General features: G+C 40.4%; 1 protein-coding gene across 1 annotated transcript in view; it reads left to right on the top strand.

Moving 5' to 3' along the window:
• The first annotated feature begins 8829 nt into the window (after nucleotides 1-8829).
• The window catches only part of plekhm3 (pleckstrin homology domain containing M3), a 41339-nt gene continuing 24508 nt past the window's right edge, over nucleotides 8830-25660 (top strand). Inside the window, exons 1-2 of the mRNA XM_085374509.1 lie at nucleotides 8830-9429; nucleotides 17418-18524. Of these exons, the coding sequence (XP_085230635.1) occupies nucleotides 8907-9429; nucleotides 17418-18524 (1630 nt within the window). The 5' untranslated portion in view covers nucleotides 8830-8906. The remainder of the gene's footprint in view (nucleotides 9430-17417; nucleotides 18525-25660) is intronic.

Consider the following 25660-nt stretch of genomic DNA (forward strand, 5'->3'; position numbering starts at 1 on the left):
ACACAGATGACTTAGGTGTGAATAACGATGCCTAATCATCCATTTAGGAAATGCAAAATTATTACTATTATCTTATTACTATAATTATATTACTATTATTGGTATTACAAATGGAATTACAGCTGCTCAGTTGAAATATAGCAAAAGCAGAAGTGTCATATTCACATCTGAATTATTAGTGTTGACATTTAAGGCAGAAAACGATCTGTCCATGAAGAGGCTTCTAAACCAGAATGTCAAAAACTTTAATTAAAACTTGAGATGAAGGTTTTTTGTTTGTTTGTTTGTTTGTTTGTTTGTTTTGTTTTTGCAATAATTTCTAGAATAGACCATTCCTAGTCCTGATCCCCTTCCTCACAACTTATACAGGAAGCATTTTGGAGCAAAAATGAAGAGAAGCAGTCTGACTGGGTTTTTTTCTCAAATGGGAAATTTGAAAGCTTGCCTTATGTCCATAATAGTGTTTAACACAACTGCAGCTGTATTAAATATTAACATCCTATTTTCATTATTTTACATTTTGCACAAGCTCAGTAGAGTGTCTAAGATAAAGTACTTGCATTAGGAGAACTTTACTAAACCTGCTGACCACTCAAAGAACTTTAGAGTGCAAGTCTCATTTCAGCAATAGTTGTTTATTCCATGCACATCAATCACTTTATCGACCTCACATCCACGGTCAGTATAGAATCACCATTTAACCCTGCATGTCTTTGGACTGTGTGAGGAAACCTGAGTACCCTGAGTAAACCTGCCCTCCCCCATCTAGAACCAAATAACTTCCTTTTATGAGTTTTTAATAGAAGTGTGTCTACTGACTATTTTGAAGGTGAAAAAAGAAAGAAGATTGTGACTGTTTCTGCAAAATAATTATTTAAGTTCCAGAGTTACCTATAAACATTCATGATGAAATTCAAAACAATTTTGAACACTAGAACCTGTAGTTTATTTATCTGATGGGGCCATAATTTCAAGAATATGTTCCAGAAGCAAATCAGAAATTCTGCAAAAAGTTTTGGTGTAAACTTGTTGAGATGTTGATGTTACACAAGCAGAAACATGACTGATAAAAGTAAATATTTGGTTGATAGAATCCTTTGATTACTGATGTAAATTTAAATAAATGTGTTATAGGTTTTAACTATTGGTGCTGCCCAAGTGTGACTGGGTTTTGCAATGTATTAGAAACAGCTTTCCATCTAACAGCTGAATATATGTTTGAAACATGCTTAAAAAACCCCAACACAATTTCTTTTTAGCATGTATGTTTTCCCCTTCCCTTCGGATGTTATCATCCAGTGGATGTTATTAGAGGTAATAAAGTCCATTGAGTGGACTGATAACATCTGAAGAGGGTGGTTCCTTCCACATTCTAAACAAACAGAAGTAGGAAAATGGCATAATAAAAACACGATATCAGTTTTTTATGCAGCTAAACTTATTATGCACCAGCATTAGGATACACTGTATGTAATATTCATTGGTGATAAAAAAAAAAATTTTCAACAGATATCAAAGTAACACTGTGAAGAAAGTAACCAATGAAAATGCAGAAACACACTCAGCTGAGTCAATTGCCCCAGAGCATGCTGGGTTCTTTCCTTATGACAACCAGTATTAAACCAGTCATACGGATACTAAACATGGTTTATTAACTCCACATATTTCATACTGTTCGCCTTTATTTCAAAATAAGAGCCCAAACTTATTCAAGGTAATTTAATTTAGGTTAACAAACAAATCATCAACCAGCACTGAAAAGGCAAAATTAACAAATTTTTTACCTGCATAACCCAAAGGTCCCTGAATCCTTGTACAGTTATGATTCTGTCTGTCGCTCTATAAGCATTTATTTGAACCTCTTACCTATCTTTGTGTTTTACACACCATTAGTCAAAGTATTCATATAGCCAGAGTGTCAGTTATTCCCCCAAACAATATACATGAAACTACATGTCAATGGTTTTGGAAAGGGACAATATTAATTCAATGTGTCTGTAATAAAGCATCTTGTGTTGGCCCCATACATCAATTCAGCCCCTGTGAAACATGGGTTGGAGGAGAATTACTGTGCTTCTCTCTGTTGGACTGACACTTTGGGTGCTGGGTCAGCTTCAAGCACCCCATTAGCTGGAAACCATTCTCCACCTCTTCTTTGTCCTGTTGGTCCTCTCCCCATCTTGGTCAGATTTGTGTGTGTAGACGCATGTCATGAACTTTTCTTTGTAAGACTAAGTAAATGCACTACCTTCTGCTACTAAGTGTGGTATTGATCACACCTATTATGGATTTTTATCCCATTTCATGATAATGAAAATAATGGAAGTGCCCTGTGTGCAACAGAATTGGTTTAATGCAGAACACGTCACTGAAAGATGGAGAATGGCTGCTGGGGAAATCTCAAAAACCTACAAATAGCAACGAAATGAGGAAAAGAGTTTTTTTTTTTAAAGAAATGTTATGAAACTTTTATGTTAGAAAATGCAAAGTAATTCTAGTGTTTTAATCCGGTCGTTAAGCGATGACGTGACGAATCCTACTTCCGGGCCTAAAGTAGTAATAATAATAATAATAATAATACATTTTATTTAAAAATAGCGCCTTTCAAAGCACCCAAGGACACTGTACAACAGGTAGTCTGCGTTTAATATGGCTTTTGTGTTGTTAACATGTTTAATGTTTTGTATTTTCTTCTATTTAATCTCAAAAAGCTCCTAAAACAGTCAGTGATCACTGTTAACCTCCCTCGGCTTTTATTACCGCTAATCATTTATTTAAGCTCAGTTTTTAAAACCTTAGCATGTAACTACAGCCCAGCCCATGCAGCAGTATATGAATGACTAACCTCATATTGTGGATGGATTATCTCAGTTCTCCTGGCTGAAGTTTGGTCCTTTTACAGCATCCTGCCATGCGATTACATTTGTTCCTGACCACCGAGAACACTCACGTTAACTTTTATCGAGTGGAAAAAAAGTTAGCTTGTTTATATTATGCTAACATAGCTGTGTCGCTAGCGGTCACGTAGCACATCATTATATACCAGCTAGCCAAACTTCAGTAACCCTACAAACGTCACTGCTGTTTAGTTTTCTGTCTTCATTTATGTTGGAAGTGATAACAGAGCTGTATGTTTTAATTTGTTTCCAAAACCCCGCAGTCAGGACATGCTATATTGTATTTAGATAGAAGCTAGCAAGCTAACTTCCTGCTAACTTCTAACGCCGTTAAATGTCATAAATTCCATTTTCATGGATGCCTGGATGTTAAACTCAACTGTTACACCTGGTAGAGCAGAACGCTGATCATTTTATTAAAGATCAAAGAGTTTAGACAGTTTTTCAACTCTCAGTAATGCCATAGTGATCGTTTGATATATGGACCTGCAGTGGAGTTTAGGCCCAGGCACGGCTAGTGACGTCAGACTTAACGACCGGATGATGACGATGATCGTGATTATTATGGTTTTAATCTTCAGCATTGTCTTCTTCTTCTGGACGCTCCTTTTAGGGGTCACCATACAGGATCATCTGCCTCCGTCTGACCTTCTTCCAATCATCCTCCTCTGTCACACCAGCACTTTGCATGTCCTTCTTCGCTACATCTTCTCTGAGGTCTTCCTCTTTTCCACCATCCCTCCTCTACACATGGCCAAACCATCTCAGCCTTTCCTCTCAAACTTTGTCTCCAAACTGCTTAATCAGAGCTGTCCCTCTGATGAACTCCTTTCTGATCTTGTGCATCTTGGTCACTCCCAATGAAAAGCTTAACATCTTCAGCTCTGTTACCTCCAGCTCCACTTCCTGTCTTCTTGTCACCATCATCATACATCACAGCAGGTCTCACTACCATCTTGTAAACCTTCAATTTGATGTTATCTTTCATATGCTATCTTTCACCCCTGCCACTCATCTCCACCCACTCCATCCTGCCTCCGTTCTCTTTTTTACCTCTCTTGTGCACTGTCCAAATTTTGGAAGGTTGACCTCAGATACTTAAACTCATCTGTGTTCACTGTCACTGCTCCTTGCAGTGTTACACCTGTGTCCCTCTCATTCAAACACGTTTTGTTTTGCTTCTACTGACTTTCATTCCTCTTCTCTCCAGAGCATACCTCCACCTCTCTGGGCGCTCTTCTTCTCCTTTCCTCTTCCTTTGCCCTCAGCCAACAGTAGCGTAGATTCCACTTGCAACCCGTTAGCCAATGGCACTAACATAGGCCCACATTTTTTTTTCCCCTGTTTATTATCTGCATGTTCTGTTTAGCAAAGATTGTATACCTTTTGCTTTTCCTGACACAACCCTACTCATTTATCCGGGCTTGGGATGAACAGGAGTACACTGCCTTGTGGCTTCTTCTTCTTTCTTTTTTTTAGCACATCTTTGTAATATATTTCTGTGCTTTTTCTTCTTTCTTTGTTCTGTCGATGGTGTTATCTGGTTAAATAAATGTCAAAATAATGGGAAAAAGGAAAAATATGTCTGTGAAGGTTCTCATTCATCCAGGTCATAGTCTAAGGAGCTTGGAAAGAAAAGTGTCTGGACTTCTTTAAGGTGCTTGAAGACCGAGAAGTTTCTTCAGTTCTAAGCTCCACTCTAAGGTGGAGTGTCCCCCCAAGAGGGACATGGACCCCCTATTGATCCTCTACCCAATCACGCAAGCCAAGGTGTGAAAAAGTAAAAAGGAAAGCATTTGGAAATATTGTTCATATTGTTCGGTTTGAAATTGCTGCTCAGAGCCTTTTGCAATTCATAGCACTTATCATTGTTGTTGTTGCTGAAGTTGTTTTTGGTGTATGTGTATATTTTTTCAGGGAAATGTTTTTAAAATATGTATTTGCTTTTTTATTCTACTTACTATGAAGAAGTTTCTGTTTATTGGTTTGCTTGTTTTTCAGGGGTTAAATAAATGTTGATCAAAAGAGACACTTACCTGGTTTTGCATATAACTTATAACTTAATAGTAAGAGGTTGGATTTAAATTTGTTGCTGATTTCACTATGTAATAAATTCTTCAAATTCTTTCAATAATTTTTTTTTCATATTATATTTTCACTAATGTTTACATTGTGTATCTGTATGTGTGTATTTGTGGCGCATGCTGCGTACAATAGTCAAATATTACACGGAACCTTTATCCCGCTAACCCGAGTTGCACCCAGAGGAGTGTTTCGTTGACGGACTGTCAGATGACATAATGGTAAACACAGTAAGGTGAGTCAAGAATTATGTGATATAGCTTGTGCAGGGCACCAGTTCCTCCATCTGAAAACACCAGTAAAGCACTAGCGCCATGCGATGGTGCACATTTGAAAAAGTGAGCCGTTTTATCTCGTTTTTAAATGACATTGATCAAGGATGGAGAGAGGCTAGCGTTAGCTGGGAGCTAACTAGCCCCGGCTCACATCACTTTAGCTGGGGATGAGCACGGGCCTTTTTCAGTCAGCTTTAGGAGTGTTCCATCGACTTTCTGCATACATTTATTTCGAAAGAATTTAGACGATGAACTAGACGCGTTAGGGGAGCTGACATGGGCAGCAAATTCATGTAAGTGTCGGAATGTCTAACTGTGGCTTCACCTTTGTCAGTGTTTCCAGCTGAGTGATGCTGACTGTGTGTTTGTGAACTGAAGTGCACAGGGCTGAGGCTGATAGTTTTTCATCTGTACCTGCTATCCCAGTTAAATGTCAGCATAATTATTGTCGAAAGCTGCTTAAAACGAGGAGCTAATATCCTTATAGATGTGATGCATTCAAGCATCTATGAAATGCTTTGCGTTTTTTTTTAATTAAAAAGTTAAATATGCTGGTGTGTTCAAGTCCGTTGGTCTAAAATATGGATATGGGAGTTCTATATAAAATAATTTAGAACTCGTATATGAAATCTTGAGAGGAAGGATTGACACTCAGCAATAAAGCAGTCATTCACACAGTACTCATGTTTTTGTGTAATTGGATCCCTAGGTTGGTTTTACAGTTGTGAATGTTTAAATCTGCAGCCTCAATCGAAATAAAAGCTCAGTATAACATTAAAGATGTGACAAAAGTGAGCCCAGGGGAACCTGATGTGCACCTCATCTCTGGCAGATATGAAAATGTAACCGCTTGCCAGTTTAAAAAAGTACGATTTTCATTTTTGTTTCTGTGCAAACGGCTTTGTACACTCATGGCTGTTTCTCCGTCAGGTTCATGATGTTTTCATCTGGAAACGATCCAGCTGTCTTAAAGGAGGTGCCACAGAGAGTGCTTTTTCCACACTCTGCAGTGTAACATATCCCAAACCGCCTCAGCTGGGTTGAGGTCAGGTGATTGTTGATGTGAGGCCATGTGCTGCAGCACTCCATCAGTTTGTATCTCGGTGAGACAACTCTTACAGAGCCTGGAGGTGTGTTTTTAGATTTTTATCCTCCCGTAAAGCAGATGGTGTTCCCCCAACTGAACTCGAACCTGAAGGGATGTTGGGTCACTGAAGAATTATGTTACTCTGCTGATTAGAATTCATCATACATCTCCAACAGTGTCACTACCAAAGTCCGTCCACCATTAAAGAAAGGTTGGTTTTTACTTTTTGCTTTCTTGGCATTGTACTAAGCTGATTGTAGGGCTATGTCAGCATGTGTGAGTCAACAGGAGTTCAGTGGGAAGCTCGATGAGTAATCAACCTTGATGACGATGCAGTATTAGCTCACAGCTATATCTGCAAGCAGATGATGTCATGGTAAATATGTTCATAAGAGATGATACATAGTGTTGCCAATTAAATGGATTACAAGGTGGTCAGTGCTCGCTAGATGTACACAGCAGTGAATTCTTGGTGCAATCCAACTTCGATCATTAAATTCTATCTATCCATTTTTTGTTGTTGTTGTTTTTTTTTTATAGCTTTTTTTCTTTCAAAAACACAACCTAAACAGATTGTCATAGCATTTGCTATGGGTAGTTCTTTATTTACTGTGCTTGGGTTTGCTTGAATCAACTGGGTGTTGTGTTTGTGGCGTTTCAAACATTGCAGAGAGCCCTCTGATGGACAAAATAGGCAAAGCCAACACTTGTAGGATGGAGGAAGGATGTTTCTCCCATTTCTTTTTAAATTGTTACTTATTTGCAGTTATAAATGCCAACACTGATAAATCAGCAAATAGCTAATATTGCCCCACCAATAAATCAGTGAGACTCATATTTCGAGCTTCTCTGATTAGATTTTTGACCACCTTTTTCTTCCAGTGAAATTGTTCACTGGAAGTTGGTTAACTGTGTTCACTTTGCCACCCATAGTCTTAAAATTATGATGATTTCAAATGTGTTGGAGAATTGGTTTAGAGCGACTACACGTTTTATTACAAATATGAATGTTTGATCCCAGTGTGTTTATCACTGCATCGCAAGGAATATTAATGGTGATTTTGACATTACCTCACCTAAAGGCAAAATGTCATCAACTTATTAATGTAGTTTTTTAAAGCATTTTCTCTTTCTTGTGAGAAAACTTTTAAGTCAGATTAGATAGTTAATAATAATTTTTAAAAGTAATCAAGAAAATCCAGGGCTCAGCCATTTCTGTGCAATGTAGTGTTTACCAGCAGCAAATGTTCTAGGACTTTGTGATAGTCGACTGTATAGTCTCGCTTACATGTGCTACATATAATAAATCTTACGTAAAAATGCAAAGCTAAGAAAATCCCTGACATTTTCCCTCCCATGATAATGTTCTGGGTTTTTTTTATTTTCAACAAATTATCACCGGCAAATTGCTCCATGAAAATGAGTTTCAATGATGCAATGGCCATTAAATAATTCATAAGTGGACAAAAGTAAAAGAGGCTGAGCTGTGGAGGAGGGGAAAATCAATGAGAGTGAGAGAGCACAAACGAGAAAGAAAGAAGTGTGTATATATGGAGAGAGAGGGAGCGAGAGACAGAGGAGTGGAGACAATCAGAAGAGACAAGCAGTCAAGCAGATGGATGGGAACCCCACCCAGGTCTGTTTCCTCTCTGTCCGCTCAGTCCAGAGATAATCTGCTGAGGAGGAAGTCAAGTATTATTCCAGTACGAGGAATGATGATTGTTTCTGTTTGCCGAGACGGAATCTGAAGTTGGGTTTTTTTTTTGGCCTAAGTGTGATGAAGATCCTGTAGGTGGGTAGGTGGTTTGATGTTTAAACTGTAACTAGATGCTTTATTACCCTCTTTCATAATTTTAGTCTTGACAGAGACTCTATTTAAATTTCACAAAAGCACCTGGAATGAGCAGCAAGTTTTCTTACTGTCAGCTGTCTTTCCAGTCTTCGTGCTTATTTTGCATACTTCCTCTTTTACAAGTTCCTCTTTCTTTCTTCCCTTCTGTTACAGTCAAGCCACAAACACCATCCAGCTGATGCCCCAGCCGTCACCCGATTGGCCGGAAGAGTGTAAATCAGCTGATGTATGATTTTGACTCTAGTCCCTCAGCAATTGAGACAAAGGAGAAGGACTTTGCTGCTTTTTGCGCCCAAATGTGAGTGTATCTGGCTGCGTAAGGTAGTTTGCCACCCAGATTGGATTGGAAAGTCCCAGCTCCTGCCAGTCCTGGCATGAAACCGCAGTAGCTCCCCGGAGAATATACTGACTCACCTAGCAGAGCTAGTGGAGCATCATTAAAAAATAGAAGACTGTAGCCTGGATGAGGGTACTGTCTTCATGCAGAGGGCAGATCGCAGCTTAAGGCAGCAGTTTTTGAAGTTTGTGAACTGCGTGGGATTTGTTTTGTTACTAGCTTGTCAGCATACCTAAAACACCTGCGTTTGTCCAACTGACAGCTGATTTTTGTTTATTGGCCATGCAGATTCTGCTAACAGGGATTTTAAACCCTTTTTGGATAGCTGTCTAGTTGTAAGATTTCCAGCTCAGGGAAAGCCTGTCCTGGTACAGACATGGAGGGTCTTGAGCAGCTGGACATGGTGGGTGATATCAGCCCAGCTTTGGAGGCCACAGAGGATTTCATCCACTGCATGGATAGGATACAAGGCCAAGGTACAAGCCAGGCTCAAACAGGGAACCTTCAGCCTGCCAGACAGTCGAAGCAGCTGCAGGAGGTATCTAATGCAGCGCTGGGCAAGCTGAGCTCCAGTGGCGTGTGGAACCTGCTAGCTGGAGAGCAGCCGGAGGTGGGGCCTCTAGGCCTAGCTTGGGCCGATAACGTCAGTGTTTTGGGGCTAGGAGTGGGTTTGAGGCACGGCAAGAGAAGCCGAGCGCGTTCCACCAATGACTTGGCTGCCCATACCAACGAGTGTACCAACAACACCACCAACTCCTCATCTAACTCTGCGTTTAAGAAGGGACACAGCCGGTCCAGGTCAGATGTCCACTACCGTCCGTCTGCCTGCACCGACAATGGTCTGCCCACAGTGGACTGCAACACCCTGAAGAACATGATCCTCAACCACCAGCAGGAGGGTGAGTTCATGTTCACACTGTGGATAATATAATATATATGCTAATGTGAACAGCTTAGTCCAGCTCCATGGCAGAGCTGAAAAGGTGAGTCACTGCTCATAAGTTAATTGACAGAATGGATTTTGAACAGCAATTTAAAAAAATATTTGCTACATATTACATACATTAACAAATTTCCCACGTGTGGGACTAATAAAGGTTATCTTATAGCGCTTTACAATACCACTATTCATTCACTCTCACATTCACACACTGGTGGAGGCAGCTACAGTTGTAGCCACAGCTGCCCTGGGGCAGACTGACAGAAGCGAGGCTGCCATAACGCGCCATCGACCTCTCTGGCCATCACCAGTAGGGTAAAGTGTGTTGCCCAAGAACACAACGACCAGGACAGAGAGCCCGGGGAAAGAATCCAGGAAAAGGTCACCAACATGTAGCCACACATCTGAAAGCATATTGATTTGCTCTCCTGATATTTAGATTGTAGTATTGATATTTTAACCTTTGCCTTATGTAAAAATATGTAGCAAATATTTTTGTTAATATTTGCAAAAATATTTGCAAAGTTTACTTGTTAATATTATAACAAGTAAACTTTTTAAATGTGTCTTTCACGTGCAAATGAAGTTTATTCATAATCTGGTACATGTTGATATGCATGATCTGATATCATGATTGTTCAGGGGTTGGTGCTTTCTTTAACTATGTGGTGGATTAGTGGAAAAGTTCCAGGTGAACCCAAACTTTAAACTGTAGTTCTACAGTTCAGTGTGACGTACTTGTACATGAAGTGTTGGAGCCAACAGGTATATGCTTTCCTATTAAATCACCAGTAGTTTTTACATCACCAACCAATGTAAGATTTATGCCACAGCTGACCTAAAATAACTAAAATATAATATAAAATATAATTAGTGTTATCCATCCATGAATTTTTAAACGTACTGTTTAAAAAAAAAAATTAGAAAAAAGTAGTAAAATACATTTTTATTTTTGGATTAAGATGCCAAATTACAGTTATTTACTAGCATTCCTAAACAGAAATTCCACTGTGATGGTTCAATAATTTTTAGTTTTAAACAACTTTTTTGACAGATTTCTAAATACATGTTTTCTTGTTTTTATGAAACCTAATAAATTTGATACGCAAAGTTATTTATTTCGCTTCATGTGTTACCAAGGTCACAGATTTTCAAAAGCATTTTTCCTATGGTGGATATAACTTAACCATGTCTTTAGAATCAAGAATACGTTTTGACACAGACTTGAGACTTGAGACTGTATTCATCAAGAGTAAACATGGACACAGGTTGGAAGAGCATTACGAGTTGTGCAGAATAACAAGGACATTCTTTCTGGAAAGACTATAGTTCAGATTTCTAAATGTACATTTTACTGATTTTCAGCAGCATAAATAAATAGATCCGCCTTTACTGTGTTGAGGAGATCATCTGAAAAGTCATACCATCACTTACATCCAGAAATTAACTTCATGCTATTGAGTCAAGCTGACGTAAGTGAGGAGATGTGTAGCTGCAAGTGAAAACGTTACAAACACTCTTGCCTAATACAGTGTTGACCCTTTACATGCCTCGCCCTGCTGAGGAGTAGCTTCTAAACCACCTCGTGTCAGAGAGGTTAGCAGAAATGATAAAGTTGTGAGTTGAAACTGTCGCAGGTACCTGAAAACCCAGCTTTCGTTATTTATCTGTGCTCGTGCCACTCGCCATGAAACTCGAGCTGTCAGATTCTCTGACCCAGACGTCTGCCCATAATTGTTACGAGGTAATCAATATTATTCACTTCAGTCAGTGGTTACACCGTTTTTCTCATCTGTGTGTGTTTTCTAATTTGAGTTAACTGACCCTTTAATCAGATTGAATTTGCCTAATTGGGCGTTTGTGGCATGGAGAGTTGCTTTGACTCATTGAAGATGATGTCATGGCCTCTGGTGACCAACTCATTGAACCTGCCAGAAATATGCACACCTCCTCCTCCTCTGCTCCTATCGACCGTCCATTCACTGAAAAGCTTTCTCAGCCTTTGAGAGGCTTTGGGAGGACAGAAGTCCTGCACTATTTGTGCTGCGGATCGGGGCGTGTGCTGTACTTAGGCTGAAGCATCCTCAGAGAAAGCAATAATGACAGAAGATGATGATAACTTGAAATGACACAGCTGTGCTATGACAGTCCTTACTCAGGCAGAGAGCCCAACACACACACACACACACACACACACACACACACACACACAGCATTTGTTTGTGTGTTTTGGCTATCTAAAGGACTAAGGAGATCCTAAGGGATCCTGAGGGATAATAGCCTGTAATCCTGTCAGCAAATGGACTCAAATGAGGCAAGAGAAGAGGCAACCCAATTACCCAGGCCCTGATACTGGCAGGATTATTTAGTATTAGCATATGTGTGAAAAGACATCAGGCTATTTAGTTTGGCTCGATGTGTATTGAAAAGAGAGGAGGAGGAAAAGGACGGTAATAAGCACAAGGCACAGTGATTTAGCTCGCCTTGCTATGTGTCTTCATTCACATTAAAAAAGAAAAGTAGCCTGTTGGCTTTTCCATTAGTGACAGCTGGGGATGTTTAGGTGCTAAATGGATATGATTATCGCCTTTTTATGTACACAATATACATGCATATGTAACCACATAGGCTTTGCTTCTATTTAAGTTCTATTGTGTTTAACTAGAAAAGCTGCATTGATTTAAAAAAAAAACAAAAACAAACAAACATTGGCAACAGGTGTATTTTTTATGCTGTATGCTTTTTAAAATAATAAACACATTCATACTAAGTCACCAATATTTAACAGGAAATGCAGCAGTAATAGTAAAAAAAAACAACCACGCAAAAGAGCTTTAGAAATGGGTAAGACCTTGAGTTACCCCGGCCTGTACACCTAACATGTCAGGGGTACTTAAGGTTGCTTACGGTGCAGCACGCCTAGGCCGCTGGGAGTGTTTCTTCTTCACTCACCTCTTTTCACTAACTCTGTGTTAATACGTTGCTCTGCATTTAATCATTAGTTATTATTCATCCCTGGCTCTCTTGCACAGCATGTCTTTGTCCTGACTTTCTCCCCTCTTCCTATTAAAAGGGAGTTTTTCTTTCCCACTGTTGCCAATTGCTTGCTCATATGGGGTCTTCTAATTGTTGGGGTTTTCTCTCTAACAGGGTCTTAAACTTAGAATATAAGATACATATGTGAGGTGACTGTTGTTGTGATTTGGTGCTAAATAAATAAAACTGAACTTTCCCTGTTTATGGCAGCTTACTATGAGTGCACTTCTATATACACACACAAACAGTGGAGCTGACAGGACTCAAGCACTGAAACAACAGAGACTGTATTGTCTTAGGAGCCCCTTTTGGTTGTGTTAGTTTCTTTGGAAACGGATTCCTCCATGCTATGTTGACTCTCCCCCCCCCTAGCAGCCTGTGCAGTGCTTCTGACGTGTGGCATTGTAAAAACAGATCAACATAGAACTGAGTTAAATAGACTGGCTGATTGTTGCTGATACCTGATCCAGCTTTTAGAGTCAACCCTGGACTGTTGTCCGTTATCTATTATTATGGATTGGTGCATCTCTAGTGGTAACTCATTGGCACAAACAAATGATTCACACTCAAATGTCTGCACAAAGTCATGGCAGACTTGTGACATGCTAGGTTTACCCTGCAGAGTTTGCAGCAGACCTCATTTTTGTTTTTGTTTTTTTAATCCTTTCTACTTTAAGGACTATTAGAGTACTGAGAAATTATGACAATCCCTACAGATTACAAGATTGGCCATTTGAGCCACAGCCTTTGGATTCCTACTTGTGTTTACTTTTAGTTGGGCCTTCTGCTGACTGTGTACATTCATGCTTTCTGTGTTTCAGTTCCTGTTATAAATGTCAATTAGTTTTGACACACGAGTGAAATTCTGCCCTTTCTCAATCTAGGGAGTTTGAACTTGAACGTCCAAGAAAAGCATTAAATCCAGGTTAAAGGAAGAGGCTAACGATAGCTGAAGTGCTCTCCAGGCTAGTACTGGCTCAATGAGGATAAGCTCTATGATCTAGAAAATAGGTCAAGGGTATACCTTTGTACATTTGTAGGATAGGTCTTCACTTATAGCCGGAAACTTGGAAACAGCACGTAGTTTTAAGCAGGAGTTTGTACCTCGATGAACATAAAGGCAGTAGTGTTACTTAACAACAGAGTGAAATGTTAATTATGGTTGAAGGCTTGAATGTGTACGCTAGACTATTATTGTGTGTGATGTCAAAACCCACCAGGTAGAGATGAAGGCTAATTGAACAGAGCAGCTTTCCTCACCACAATGCCTAATTCTCATCTCGAGCCTCCCAAGCGTGAAGACTGCCAATCAGCCAGACCTGATTTCATTTGCATATTCATTTGTTCCCTTAGCAAAAAAGGTTTGTTAACATGCAAAGTCAGAGACCTAGAGTGACACTGTCAGCTGCTGTTTTGATAAGATTGATGAGGCACTGGACTTGCCACCCTTAAGTTAACAGGGGCTCTAAGAGAATTAGCTTTTTTTCAACCAAAATGCAGTATGCACCAATTAGACTGCTTGTGGCGGGGGTTAGCAATTAAATCAATTTGTCAGATTTATTTAGAAAACTTGTCTTTCACACTTTACCGAGTTAAAGTGTGTCAGGTCAAAAAGCATGAGTACATCAATGTTTAAATTGAGTTTTCAGCATGTTCCACTTGGAAAATAGTCAGTTTTAACGTGTGTAAGTAACCATTGTTGCAAGAGTGTAATTAATTTTGATGTGAAGCAGGTCCCGACCACATCTTAATGGCTAAGGACAAGAAGTACTTTCTATGCAAATGTAACCAAGGTAAATGGACTGGTTTTCATATAGTACTTTTGTATTCCACTTGAGCACTCAAAATACTTTATACAACATGACTTATTCACACAAGCACTTTTTCTACATTTATACTGCAATGAACGCATTGGGAGCAACTTGGAGTTCAGTATCTTGCCCAATCACACTTTGACACGCAGACTGGAGCACCCAGGGATTAAACCACGAACCTTCTAATTAGTGGATAACCTGCTTCAGTTCCTGAGGCACAGCCAGTATGGATTTTGTAATAATATATCAAATAATCACAGGTGCAGTATAAAATCATTGTTTTTTCAGTCCTCAATCTTTTCTGCCTCATTGAAAGTTCACCTCTTTGTCACCAGTTTCGGTATAGCAAGTGGTTCTTTCTGTTCCTCTTTTAGTGGAGGACAAGTGGGTGTAGGTTTAAAAAAACTAAATATATATGCTTTTTTTTTCACCTTGATGTTGGCTTCTTTTAATGATGTGAAAGGATTGGAGTTTGTTTTTATAGTGTAGATGCCAGTTTGCAGCACTTTGCTTAAAGTCTAGTTTAGTTTTAACACTGGGTTATAAACAGTTAGAGAAATGAAATTGGATATAAGGGCAAAGTCTGGACAAGAACATTATTGTCACTACAGCGCTCCATATATCTGCTGTAAGTCCCTACAATTGTGGTCAAGTGCATTTTCCAAGCAGATGTTGTGGTCCCTGAAATCTGCCTTAATCTGAACCCTCCTTAATCAATGAGAAAGTTAACGATAATCACAGGGCAAGACTGAAAGAGAAAAAAGAGAAAAGGAAAACGAGTGTGAAACCAACTTTCTGAGGAACAGACAGTGGATTATCTGAGAGAAAATGTGGGCTCCAGCCTTCAGATTAGGAAAGTGGGGCAGACTGCCCACTGGCCTCTTTAACAATACTGTTTCTTCCTGCCTTCGTTACAAGAAACGTTTCCAGAGGAGCACCTGTGGATAGCTATCTCTGACCAAAATACAAAAGCTCGGGTCTGAGCAGTCAGGCTATGATAAGCGACCTCCTTCAGGAAACTGACCGGCCCTGATTATATGTCCAGTGGTCAATTAGACTTGTAACAAATGTGGCAGGAAAAAGCTGCATAAGCAAGTCAAGGTAGGAGGTAGGTCATTGGCTTGGAATTAGGCTTGGAGTTTTCACGTCTCTTTAAGTGCTTTGAAGACTCCCGGGTCTTTTATCAGTATGAGTTCACACTATAGATGCTGTCCATAAAAGGAAAACACCACAAAGAATTGTCTTGATGCATTCTCAATCATCCAGGAAAGTAAATCTCCAAAAAGTTGATTCTGTTCATCTGGACGTAGCGTTTCACCATCCCCACTGACACAGCGGCAAGGGAGGCAGAAGAACGGCACATCAAGAAGGCCCTGAGTAAATGTGGTTATCCCAGCTGGACTTTTGACAAAGTTGGAAAGGCACCTAAAGAAAGCTCCAGCCGATCCAGGAGAGAAGGACAACCACTGCCCAAGCGAAAACCTGTACTGATCCCATATGTGTCAGGAGTATCGGAGCAGCTGAGACACATTTTTTCTAAACACCGGGTCTCTGTGGCTTTTAAACCCCAAAACACGCTGCGCCAAAAACTGGTCCACCCCAAGGATCGGGTCCCCCGACACAAACAGAGTAATGTTGTGTGCGCTGTTAAGTGGCAGGAGGATTGCCAGGATTTATACATCGGGGAAACCAAACAACCTCTGGCAAAGCGGATGGCACAACACAGAAGAGCTACCTCGTCAGGCCAGGACTCTGCAGTCTATTTACACCTACAGGCCAGTGGACACTCTTTCAATGTGGAGGATGTAACATCCTGGACAGGGAGGAACGCTGGTTTGAGCGCGAAGTCAAGGAGGCCATTTACGTAAAAAGGGAAAGACCATCTCTGAATCGAGGAGGGGGCCTAAGGGGGTACATCTGTCACCATCTTACAATGCTGTGATTGCAGCCATTCCCCAACTCTCTGTGAATGGTACTCATGACCATTGATCAGTGGTCTTTGATCAGTGGGTTTTGATCAGTGGTTGTTGATCAATGGTCATGAGAATTTGCATAATTAAGATTAAGGAACTGACCTCCCAGTCCATTGTTCCTTTAGTGGGCTGGTTTCAGTCATTGCAAATGTACTGTTTATAAGATTGAAACCTGCAGTCAGCTGAGACTGAAGAAGTCACTTGGATGAGTGATGAAATGTTTCTCCCACAAAACGCTACGTCCAGATGAACAGAATCAACTTTTTGGAGAACCACAAAGAATCCACTTTCAGTATCTCTCCCAACCTTTAGTCTTTAAAGTGTGCATGTAGCTGACTTCATAGCAGTTACAGTGGACTCAATTGCCTCCTCTGGCGTCGATCCATATGTTCCCGCCACTCACTTTCTCAACAGCACGCCTCAACACACTATTTCTGTGATCACCTTGTCATGCTGTGTTAGAGATAGCATTGTTGAGCTCTGTTTTATTAATTAGTCCTAAACATGATCAAATGTCAGTGGATTATCAAAAGATTATCAAATGGTATTGAAACACACATTACAGAATTTTTTTTGCAAAACTTTATTGTAGTTTAAGTAGCTTATTGCATGAGATGTTTCCCATGTAAATAATTTTCACTTGACTGGTTTTAACCAGTGTCGAATTGGGTAGTTAAAAAGTAACTAAGGAACATAACGTGAACATAAAAGAAAATATTAGAAACTAAATTACTAATCTTGAAGTAGGGCATGAAAAATGTTAAGTTTTTATGTGCATGAAAAGCTAAACTTGAACCATGCAAACAATACTGCTGCCAACACCCACAAAAGGAACTCTTGACAGCCAGATGTTAAGTATCTATACTTAACATCTGGCTGTCAAGAGTTCCTTGACAGCCAGGAACCTCTAGGTTGATGTTTACTTCTTAAAGTCACATGCCTCAGATGGTGAGGGGATTGTTAAAAACATACATTTTTGATCCCCATTTAAAACTTGGATGGTTATGGTTGTAAATTGCCAACGGAAAGGCCCTTGTTAAAACAACTGCTTGTTCTGAACATATATATTATTCATTTGTTTCATTTCTACCTTTTTCCCCTGCTCTTCTTCTGTGCCTGTCCAGCTGATAAAAGCAGCAGTAGCAGTGTGGTGAAGCAGTGTGAGATGGAGCAGCGTGAGGGGCCGCGAGGCCGCTGGACACCCTGCCATGTTGAGCTGACGCCTTGCGAGCTCCGCCTGTACGCTCTGGACAGCAGTGCCAACCGCCAGCTGGGCACTGCCTACTCACTGTCACACTGCCAGAGCGTCATCTCTCCAGCACCCTGCAGCCAGCCCGGCCAGATCACCCAGCCCGCAGACCAACGCACGATCCAGGCTGTCTTCTTCAACAGCACACGTCTTCAGCTGAGGACGGCCAGCCAATGGGAAGCCATGGAGTGGAGACGGCTGATTTGGGAGAAGGTGCAGGCAGCCAGACCCATGAGGCAGGAGAATCGTCAGCATAAAAGCGGAGTAGAAAATCATCATGTCGTGAAGTTTCCTGCACCCATGTCACCTTCGTCTTCGCCTTCTCCTTCTGGGCTCGACACCAGGCCTGATGGCGAAAGCGACACCCCGACTTCAGCAGAGGCATCGCTCTGTCTTCCACCTAATTCTGTTGTCCTGAGCAGACCCACCACCCTGCCTTTGTTCACGCAGTCGTGCCAGGACGTTCTCAGAGTCGGTCTACTGTACCAGCTGACGGATCAGAACAACTGGCGGGCTTTCACTTTTGTCCTCACCAGATCTGTTCTCCAGGCCTTCCCTACAGAAGGCCGTGGGTCTGTGTCCCAACCTGTTCTCCAGTACTCGCTGGCGTCCTGCATTGCTGTTCATCATGATCATGAGTTAGAGAATGGAGAGCCATGGACGGGGAAAGGGGAATTTTTTCAGGCTGTTTTCCCAACAGAGGTACTCAAACTTCGTGCTGATGGTCACCTCAAGGCCCAGGAGTGGGTGGAGACCTTGCGGGAGGCAGTTAGAACACAGAGGCCTGCACAAGAAGGGACAGAACCAGGAGTAGGACCTCCTGGTCTCCAAGGGGTGCTATTGAGATCAAATCCATCCAGGGACAGGAGGCACAGGGACGCACAGAGAGCAAAGCGACAGTCGGTCACCACCAGTTTCCTCAGTATTCTCACCTGTCTGGCTGTGGAGAAGGGGCTCACTGCTCAGAGCTTCAGGTGTGCAGGTGAGTGGTTTTTACAAACACAGACAAGTTGAAGAAAATTACCATCCTGAAGGCTGAGTTTTCTGTGTCTTAAAAGTGGCTCTTTATTTTACCTGGTTAAATCACTGTGGCATCTTAGGCTAAACACATAACCTGGTCTGGAGCAGGTTATGTGCAGAGTTTTGGTGTTAAGTCATTTGCAAGTGCCACATTTTGACCATTTTTGTATTTACGGCATGTGTTTTAAGTATAAATTATTTTCTGGGGAACATATGAGCTAGCTCTTAAGCTGGATCATTAAATTTTTATTTCCTGTATCGTAATTAGAGGTGAAATCACCAAATTAATATACACTTTCCTGTGATGATGCAAAGCACAGGAAAGTGTATATTAATTTGGTGATTAATATACACTGTTAGTTAATCACAACTGTTAGTTGTGATTTTGTGATTTTCTTTATTTTTCATTTCTTGTTTAATTAGGCTTTTTGCACATTTTCCTCTTCAGTCCCAACAACAATCTCTACAATTACAAGTAACTTTGCCTAATTGGCTCCCAAGACATTATTGTAGGTATACAGAAATATCTTCCCTTCACCCTTTCACCCCCATTGGCCTGCTTTCAGCCTTGTTCTTATTCACGGCCTGCTTGTTTAGTCTTCTCATCAACAAAGTGTGACTGATTATTGCAGTTCTCAGGAAACTCGACTGGACCCGGCTTTAATGTAAACAGAAGAGGCAAGAAAGGTACACGGTCAGCTGGGGCTCTTGAAGTTGAAAATGCATATGATGCCCACTGACCCAATATATGCTCATTAGAGAATAAAATGATATAATACAGAGACGTAAATCATTTTAAATGGCGCACTTATTACTGAATAAAATATGAACAGTGGGTCAGGTAGAAAAGGGCTTGTTGTTACGTTATTTGCAGGACAGTCATATAAAAAAGATCCATTAGGATGGCTCGAAAAACTTTTTGGTCTTGTTTTTGATTGTTTTGTATAAATAGTTTAACACTGTTGCAGATGTATGTTAGCACTATCTTCTAGGTATCTGTATGGATGCCTATAAATGCACCTTATTATGCCAGCTGGTATTAGCTGATGGTTTCAAAACTACAAAATGCGATTTTTTATTTTATTTTTATTATTATTTTTTTTTAAGTGGCTTAAAACTCCATGTTCATCATGTAGGCTGTGAGCTGCAGATGTCCGGCTCGGATTAACTGTTTGCTTGTAGCTATCTGCTGTGACCTTCATATAGCTACATGTTCATCATTCATTCTTATTTTTTCCCAAGCTGGTGTTCATAGTAGTTTATTTTCTTTAGCTGCACTGTAGATGATGTCTTCTGTGATGATTCTAACTCTTCTGTCAGGATCACCGGATGTTTTTCAGTATTTAGCAGGAATGATTTTTCATTTCCAGGTCTATCGCAGCCTTCTTCTCCTTTATTGTTATTTTTTTTATCACTCTTCATACCAATTCATATAAATTGCATTTACTCACCCTAGGTGTAAAACATGGGCTTTCGCTCTCTCTCTTTCTTTCTGTCTCTTAGCAGGGCTTTGAATAATCACCGCTCACCTCCCTTTTTATTTGTAACAACTGGCTTATTAATGCAGAGCTGTTTGAAAAGCCAGCTGAAACAGGAACAAGGACAGAGGCCGTCTGGGGGCAACTGATGATAATTGGTAGGCTTAAAGCACCGGAGGAGAGGAAAAATGGATGAATGAATGAATGAATGAGAGGGAATAAAAGCAGCCTGGGGATGCTACAGTGGTCAGCCCTGATTGTAGTTGTTTGTTTGAAGGGTTTTTGGGTAGGACGGGACAGCTGGATACGTCCATTTTTCTATACAGAGCACACCTCTGCTCTCTCGATCCATTCACTTCCCTCCTGTCCTCCCTTTCTTTACTTTTCCGCTCACCAGTTCTTTCACACTCGTAGCCTTTCCCTCTTTTTGTCTCCCTTTTCTCCTGCTGTCACCGCCTCATTTATTTGACTGTATCCCTTCTTGGTCTCCTACAGTGTTAGAAGCCCTGAAGTCTTTTACAACCATTGAATTCAAGGCCTTGTTATAGAGGTCTTATGTCTTCTCACAGGTTTTTAGCTTTCATTTTCAAGATTTTCTTTTGTGGAAATTGGTCTTAAAATTTCCCTCCCTTCCCTTAAAGTGGGAATCCTGATTTCTATGGATGTAAATGTTTTCAGTCTTCACTTCTTCTTCGTCTTCTTCGTCTTCTTCCCTATACAGTCAATTATCGAAGTAGGTTTTGGGATGTTATACAGGTTTCAGTTTGACATTTTCTCTGTTAATACCATACCACCTTTATTTATAAGGCACTTTAAAATAAACCAGGGTTCACGCTAGAGCAGGGCAATATGACCAAAAGTATTTATCACGATATACATTTGAAAATTTGCGATAACGATATAATTGACACGAGACAAAATACTTTACAACTCCACAACTTTATTAGTGCAAAAAAAAAAAAAATCAATGTATTTTTACTTAAACAAGCGGCTGTTTTTTGCATTAAAGTTATATAAAAATTTAACAGTGCAAATGCAAATTCCTTGCTGACAGTTTAACCAAAAGGCATTTCCAGTGGAAATTGGCCGACATATCCTCAGCATGACCATGTAGAATATCCACAAAACTTAAAAAGAGGTTAAGCACACACAATACGGTAATATTATGTTGAAGCACAGTACGTATCACTCCACGAGGCTCCGCCTACGATAGCTGTAATGCTCCGACAATCCATCAAGCGGTGCGGCTTCGTAGCTTAGCAAAGTCATACTGAAACATTTGACAGATTTTCGAGTGCCGTGTACATAAAATCGTTTCGAGGTCAGTAAACACAACCAGAATTCATACATAAGGCACACGGGATTATAAGGGGCTCTGTTGATTTTCAGAAAAATCAAAGGATTGATTTTAAGTGTGCCGTATTTTCCAAACAACACGGTAATAACGACGGCCCGCTAGCATGCTCTACCAAAAATGTGCTTTGTTGTGTATCTGAGGGACGAAAGCTAAACCAGTTCCACACCACTGAAGTTGCAGCAAACCAGTTCTGGTTCATCTGTTTCATTCAACGATCCACTTTCGCCCTTCTTATTCTCCGTCGCCGCCATGCTTTTTCCGCCATGTGCGTATGTAAACAAAGGCACTGTGCGTGCGCGTTTTACCCATATTCTATCGCAATATTTCATTTTCTTATCGTTGCCCAACATTATACCGGTATTACTGTGAATGGTGTGATATGGCCCAGCCCTAGTTCACACAGTGCTGTACATATACAAATACCATAAACAGAAAATAAAATCAAACATGTTAAAAATAGAGAATTAGGAAAAAGTAGAGTCATTAAGAGATTTAAAAACAAATAAAATAACTTCAAAATTATCCTAAAATGTACAGGTAGCCGGTGGAGTGAAATAAAATGGGGATAATGTGCTCAGACTTTTTTGTGCCAGTTAAAAGACGCTCTGCAGCATTTTGCACAACCTGCAGATGCCTAATGGACACATCACTAACACCCCAATAAAGTGCGTTACAGTAATCCAGCCTAGATGTAACAAAGGCATGGATTACCGTGTCAAAAAGCAGCCTTGATAAAATAGGTTTTATTTTGGCTAACTGCCTCAAATGAAAAAGGCTACATCTTACAACAGCCCTGACCTGGCTTTCAAGTTTAAGATCCGCATCAATTTTAACTCCCAGATTAGTAATGTTCAGTTGAACATACTGCGCCAAAGAACCAAGATCCATAGTAGTGTCTCAGAAGTGTCACCGAAAATCCTCACTTCTATTTTTTGCTCATCAAAGCCACCCAGACCTTTATTTCACCAAGACATCTGAACAGGGAGTCTGCTGTTAAACCATTTATCTTTTTAAGAGGAAAATAAATCTGGGACTCATTGGCATAACAATGGAAAGAAATCCCATGTTTCCTGAAGATAGATCCAAGGGGGGCGTAAAACTGAACCCTGTGGACGCCACATTGAAGAGAAGCAGCAGAGGATAGAAAGTTACAAATCAACAAACGTTGGCGTGAGCTGGATAGATTTCCAACACTCTCCATCACCATCAAACTCCAAATAGTGGTATAGCTTTGAGAAGAAAGCTGCTCACTGCTCCAGCAGACATCCAGCGAAGTTGTTCCCCTGGCACATGATCAGACGTCACCAAAGATCTTATACTCTGGGCCTCTTTTGTTTACATTTTAAGTTTGACTTGTTTTATTAGATATGACGCTGTCAAGGGAAAACAAGGAAAGCGATAAGACAATAACAAGGAACACAGTTCATCAGCTGGTGGTTTCAAGTGTGGGTCCTCATTATCAAGCTTCTTCCTGGCAGCGTCACTCTTTCACTCAAAACAGTATTTGTCCATTCATTCGTCCATCCATCTTCTGTCAAACACCCTGTTAGCAAGTTCTTCCTTTTCACTGTGGCTAAGCACTTGCTCATAGTATCTTCAGATGATACTTGTATATATGGATCAAAAGCAGACAACAATTGGATGCATGCATTTGCACTTTAGGTGCAAATAGAAAATTTATTTATTAATGAATCCAGCCATCCGCTGTGCAAATGTGCATCAAACCTCCATCTTTTCAAAAGACATTGACCTTTACATTTTTAGCTGAAAGTAGGTTTGGAGAATCGTTTAGCGTGCGACTACAAGACGGTAATAAGTACCTCATGTTCGGTATGCTACCTCAGCTTTCACCGTTTTCCCTTTGAACTTGTTTCAAGTCTTCTCTTTGCATATGCAGGCTGCTTCCTTATAAACATATCGAGTGAATCGTTGTTTAAAATGTAAAATATATTCAGCTAATTACATATGGGAACTGCTGCATTTTAGATTCCTTTTGAAGGAAATGGTTAGTGTTCGTTTGAAGGCTGTGACTCTCCATCACCCCATAACCCCTCGCCGCACACGCATGAGTGTGCAGACGCACACACACATTGTGCAGAGTGTGCTCTCAGGTTAGATGACCCCTGTTTTTGCGCTGGAGCACATTCTCAGGCCCCCACAGACCATGTGAATCTGTGGGACAGGGGGGCTTTGGGTGAAGTGGGAATCAGTAGATATGAGAGAAGTGAGGAAGTAGGAGGTGGGTTCACATCAAAAGACAAACAGTTTCTCTCTCTTGCGCTCTCTCTCTCTCTCATACACGCACACACACACACACGCCATCTTACTCATAGTACTCTCCATTTGTCCACATTTTCATTGGAGTGTTTGGTTGGTGTGAATGGGACACATCAAAGCTCAGGCTTCTCTCGTCTTTTGAGTTTTAATTCACACATGTACATAACACACCACACACACACACACACACACCACACACACACACACACACACACACGGGTGTCCTGTCAGAGGTGTGGTTGTTTGAACCACTGGCGGGCAGATGAAAGCATGAGCCCCCTTTTTTCCCTGATGTCATCACTCTCTCTCTCGCTCTCTCTGTAGCTCTGTGTCTCTTCCTCTCTCTCTCTCTCACTGCTAGCAGGTCAAAGTGCCCCTCTCTCACTACAGAGAGCCGCAGTACACGGTAGACCTTTGAGCTATGTTTGAATTCCCATTCATCTTTCCCTCTGTCTCTCATTCTCTGCATCCCAAAAAGACGCATAAAAGATCAGAGACGCGAATAAAACGAGGTTGTTGCTCTGCTGATAATGAAGGAAGTAGTTAGCAGCTGAAACTATTAATAGTTACTCTGGACATTTTTTTAAAAGTAGCCTTTGAGAGGATTACAGTATTTCTGCTATTGTGGAAAAGAAATAGGCTAAACAGCTGAGAAATGTAACGTCTAGCATAATATGCTTAATAGTTTTTTGTATGATCTTATCAGTCTCTCACATTATTGTGGAGGGACTTTTGAATTGCTTTTAGATTTGGTAATGCGCATGGGATCATTGGCCTCTTTGATGACCCAGTTTGGGCCAGGCTGTAGCTGTCAGGCAGATTACCTCACATCTGTCCAATGAGGTTTTTGTGATGCTATGCTTTGTTTGGTTTTTACCAGATATTGTGCTGTGCATTATGGTCAAACTTTGGTCTCATCTTTCCAAAGGGCATTGTTCCAGAAGTGGTTTGTTCAGATGTAACTTTGCAAGCCTAAGCGGTGCTGCCATGCTCTTCCTTTCTTTCTTTTTTTTTTCTTTTTTTTTTTCTTTTTTTTTTTTTTTTAGAGAGAAGAGGCTTCCTCCTGGCAACTCTTCCAAACAAGCCATACTTGTTTGGTCTTTTGGTCTTATTATGCTGTCATGAACTTTAACATACATCTTAGACTCTACAGGCCTCAGTTAGTATCTGTTGGGGTTTTTTTCCAGTTTCTCTGAGCATTGCACAGTCTGAACATGGGGTGAATTTGCTTCTACTCCTGGGAAAATTGTGGGTTAACACACACTTGTATGCCTGAATGCCAAATCAGCAAACTAATAAAACCTCTGCTTTTATTAGAGGTGTGCACAATTTCTACTTCCATAGGAATTAAGTTGGTAAGTAAATGTAAATCATCAGCAACAGCCTTTTTCACATGATTTCACTTTCTTTTTCACATGATTATGATTTTTTTCTTGTACCTTCAAATAATAAAATATAGAATATTTGCCAATGTCATTTTTTTTGTTTATTTTTAATAGACCTATAAGATAAATTCAGTATAAATGGGTGGTTGTGATGTTAAATGCATCTGAAACAACGGTATTTGTTGAACTTATAAAAGTTAGTGGATGCAACTCTGTTTCTGTGAGTATAGGTTGTGCGGGGTGGGTCGGAGGGGGCCACTAATTGGCTACACCCCTGCTATGAGCCCAGACTGTTGTTTCGCCTATTGCCTATTTTGTTCAACAGCACCTATAAATGGATTAAATTTGTAATAATACAAGAGAGGAAAGATGCAAATCCCCATGCTAGAGAGGCTAATTAAAACCTCAAATCAATATGAATTTTATTTTTTACTAAGTAATCAGTTATTCCACTAGAGATTTTGTTTTTTAATACTTCAGTTAAAATAAGCATAATTAGTGTCTTTTCAGAATCAGAATCAGAATCAGAATGGGTTTATTGCCAGATGTTGAGGTTTACAACATTAGGAAATTGCTGCGGTGCTTCAGTGCAGACAATAAG

Source organism: Diplotaxodon limnothrissa, linkage group LG16 (genome assembly GCF_057381915.1).
Source record: "Diplotaxodon limnothrissa isolate DT_005_m linkage group LG16, D_limnothrissa_male_GT1.1, whole genome shotgun sequence".
NCBI classification, from domain to species: domain Eukaryota; kingdom Metazoa; phylum Chordata; class Actinopteri; order Cichliformes; family Cichlidae; genus Diplotaxodon; species Diplotaxodon limnothrissa.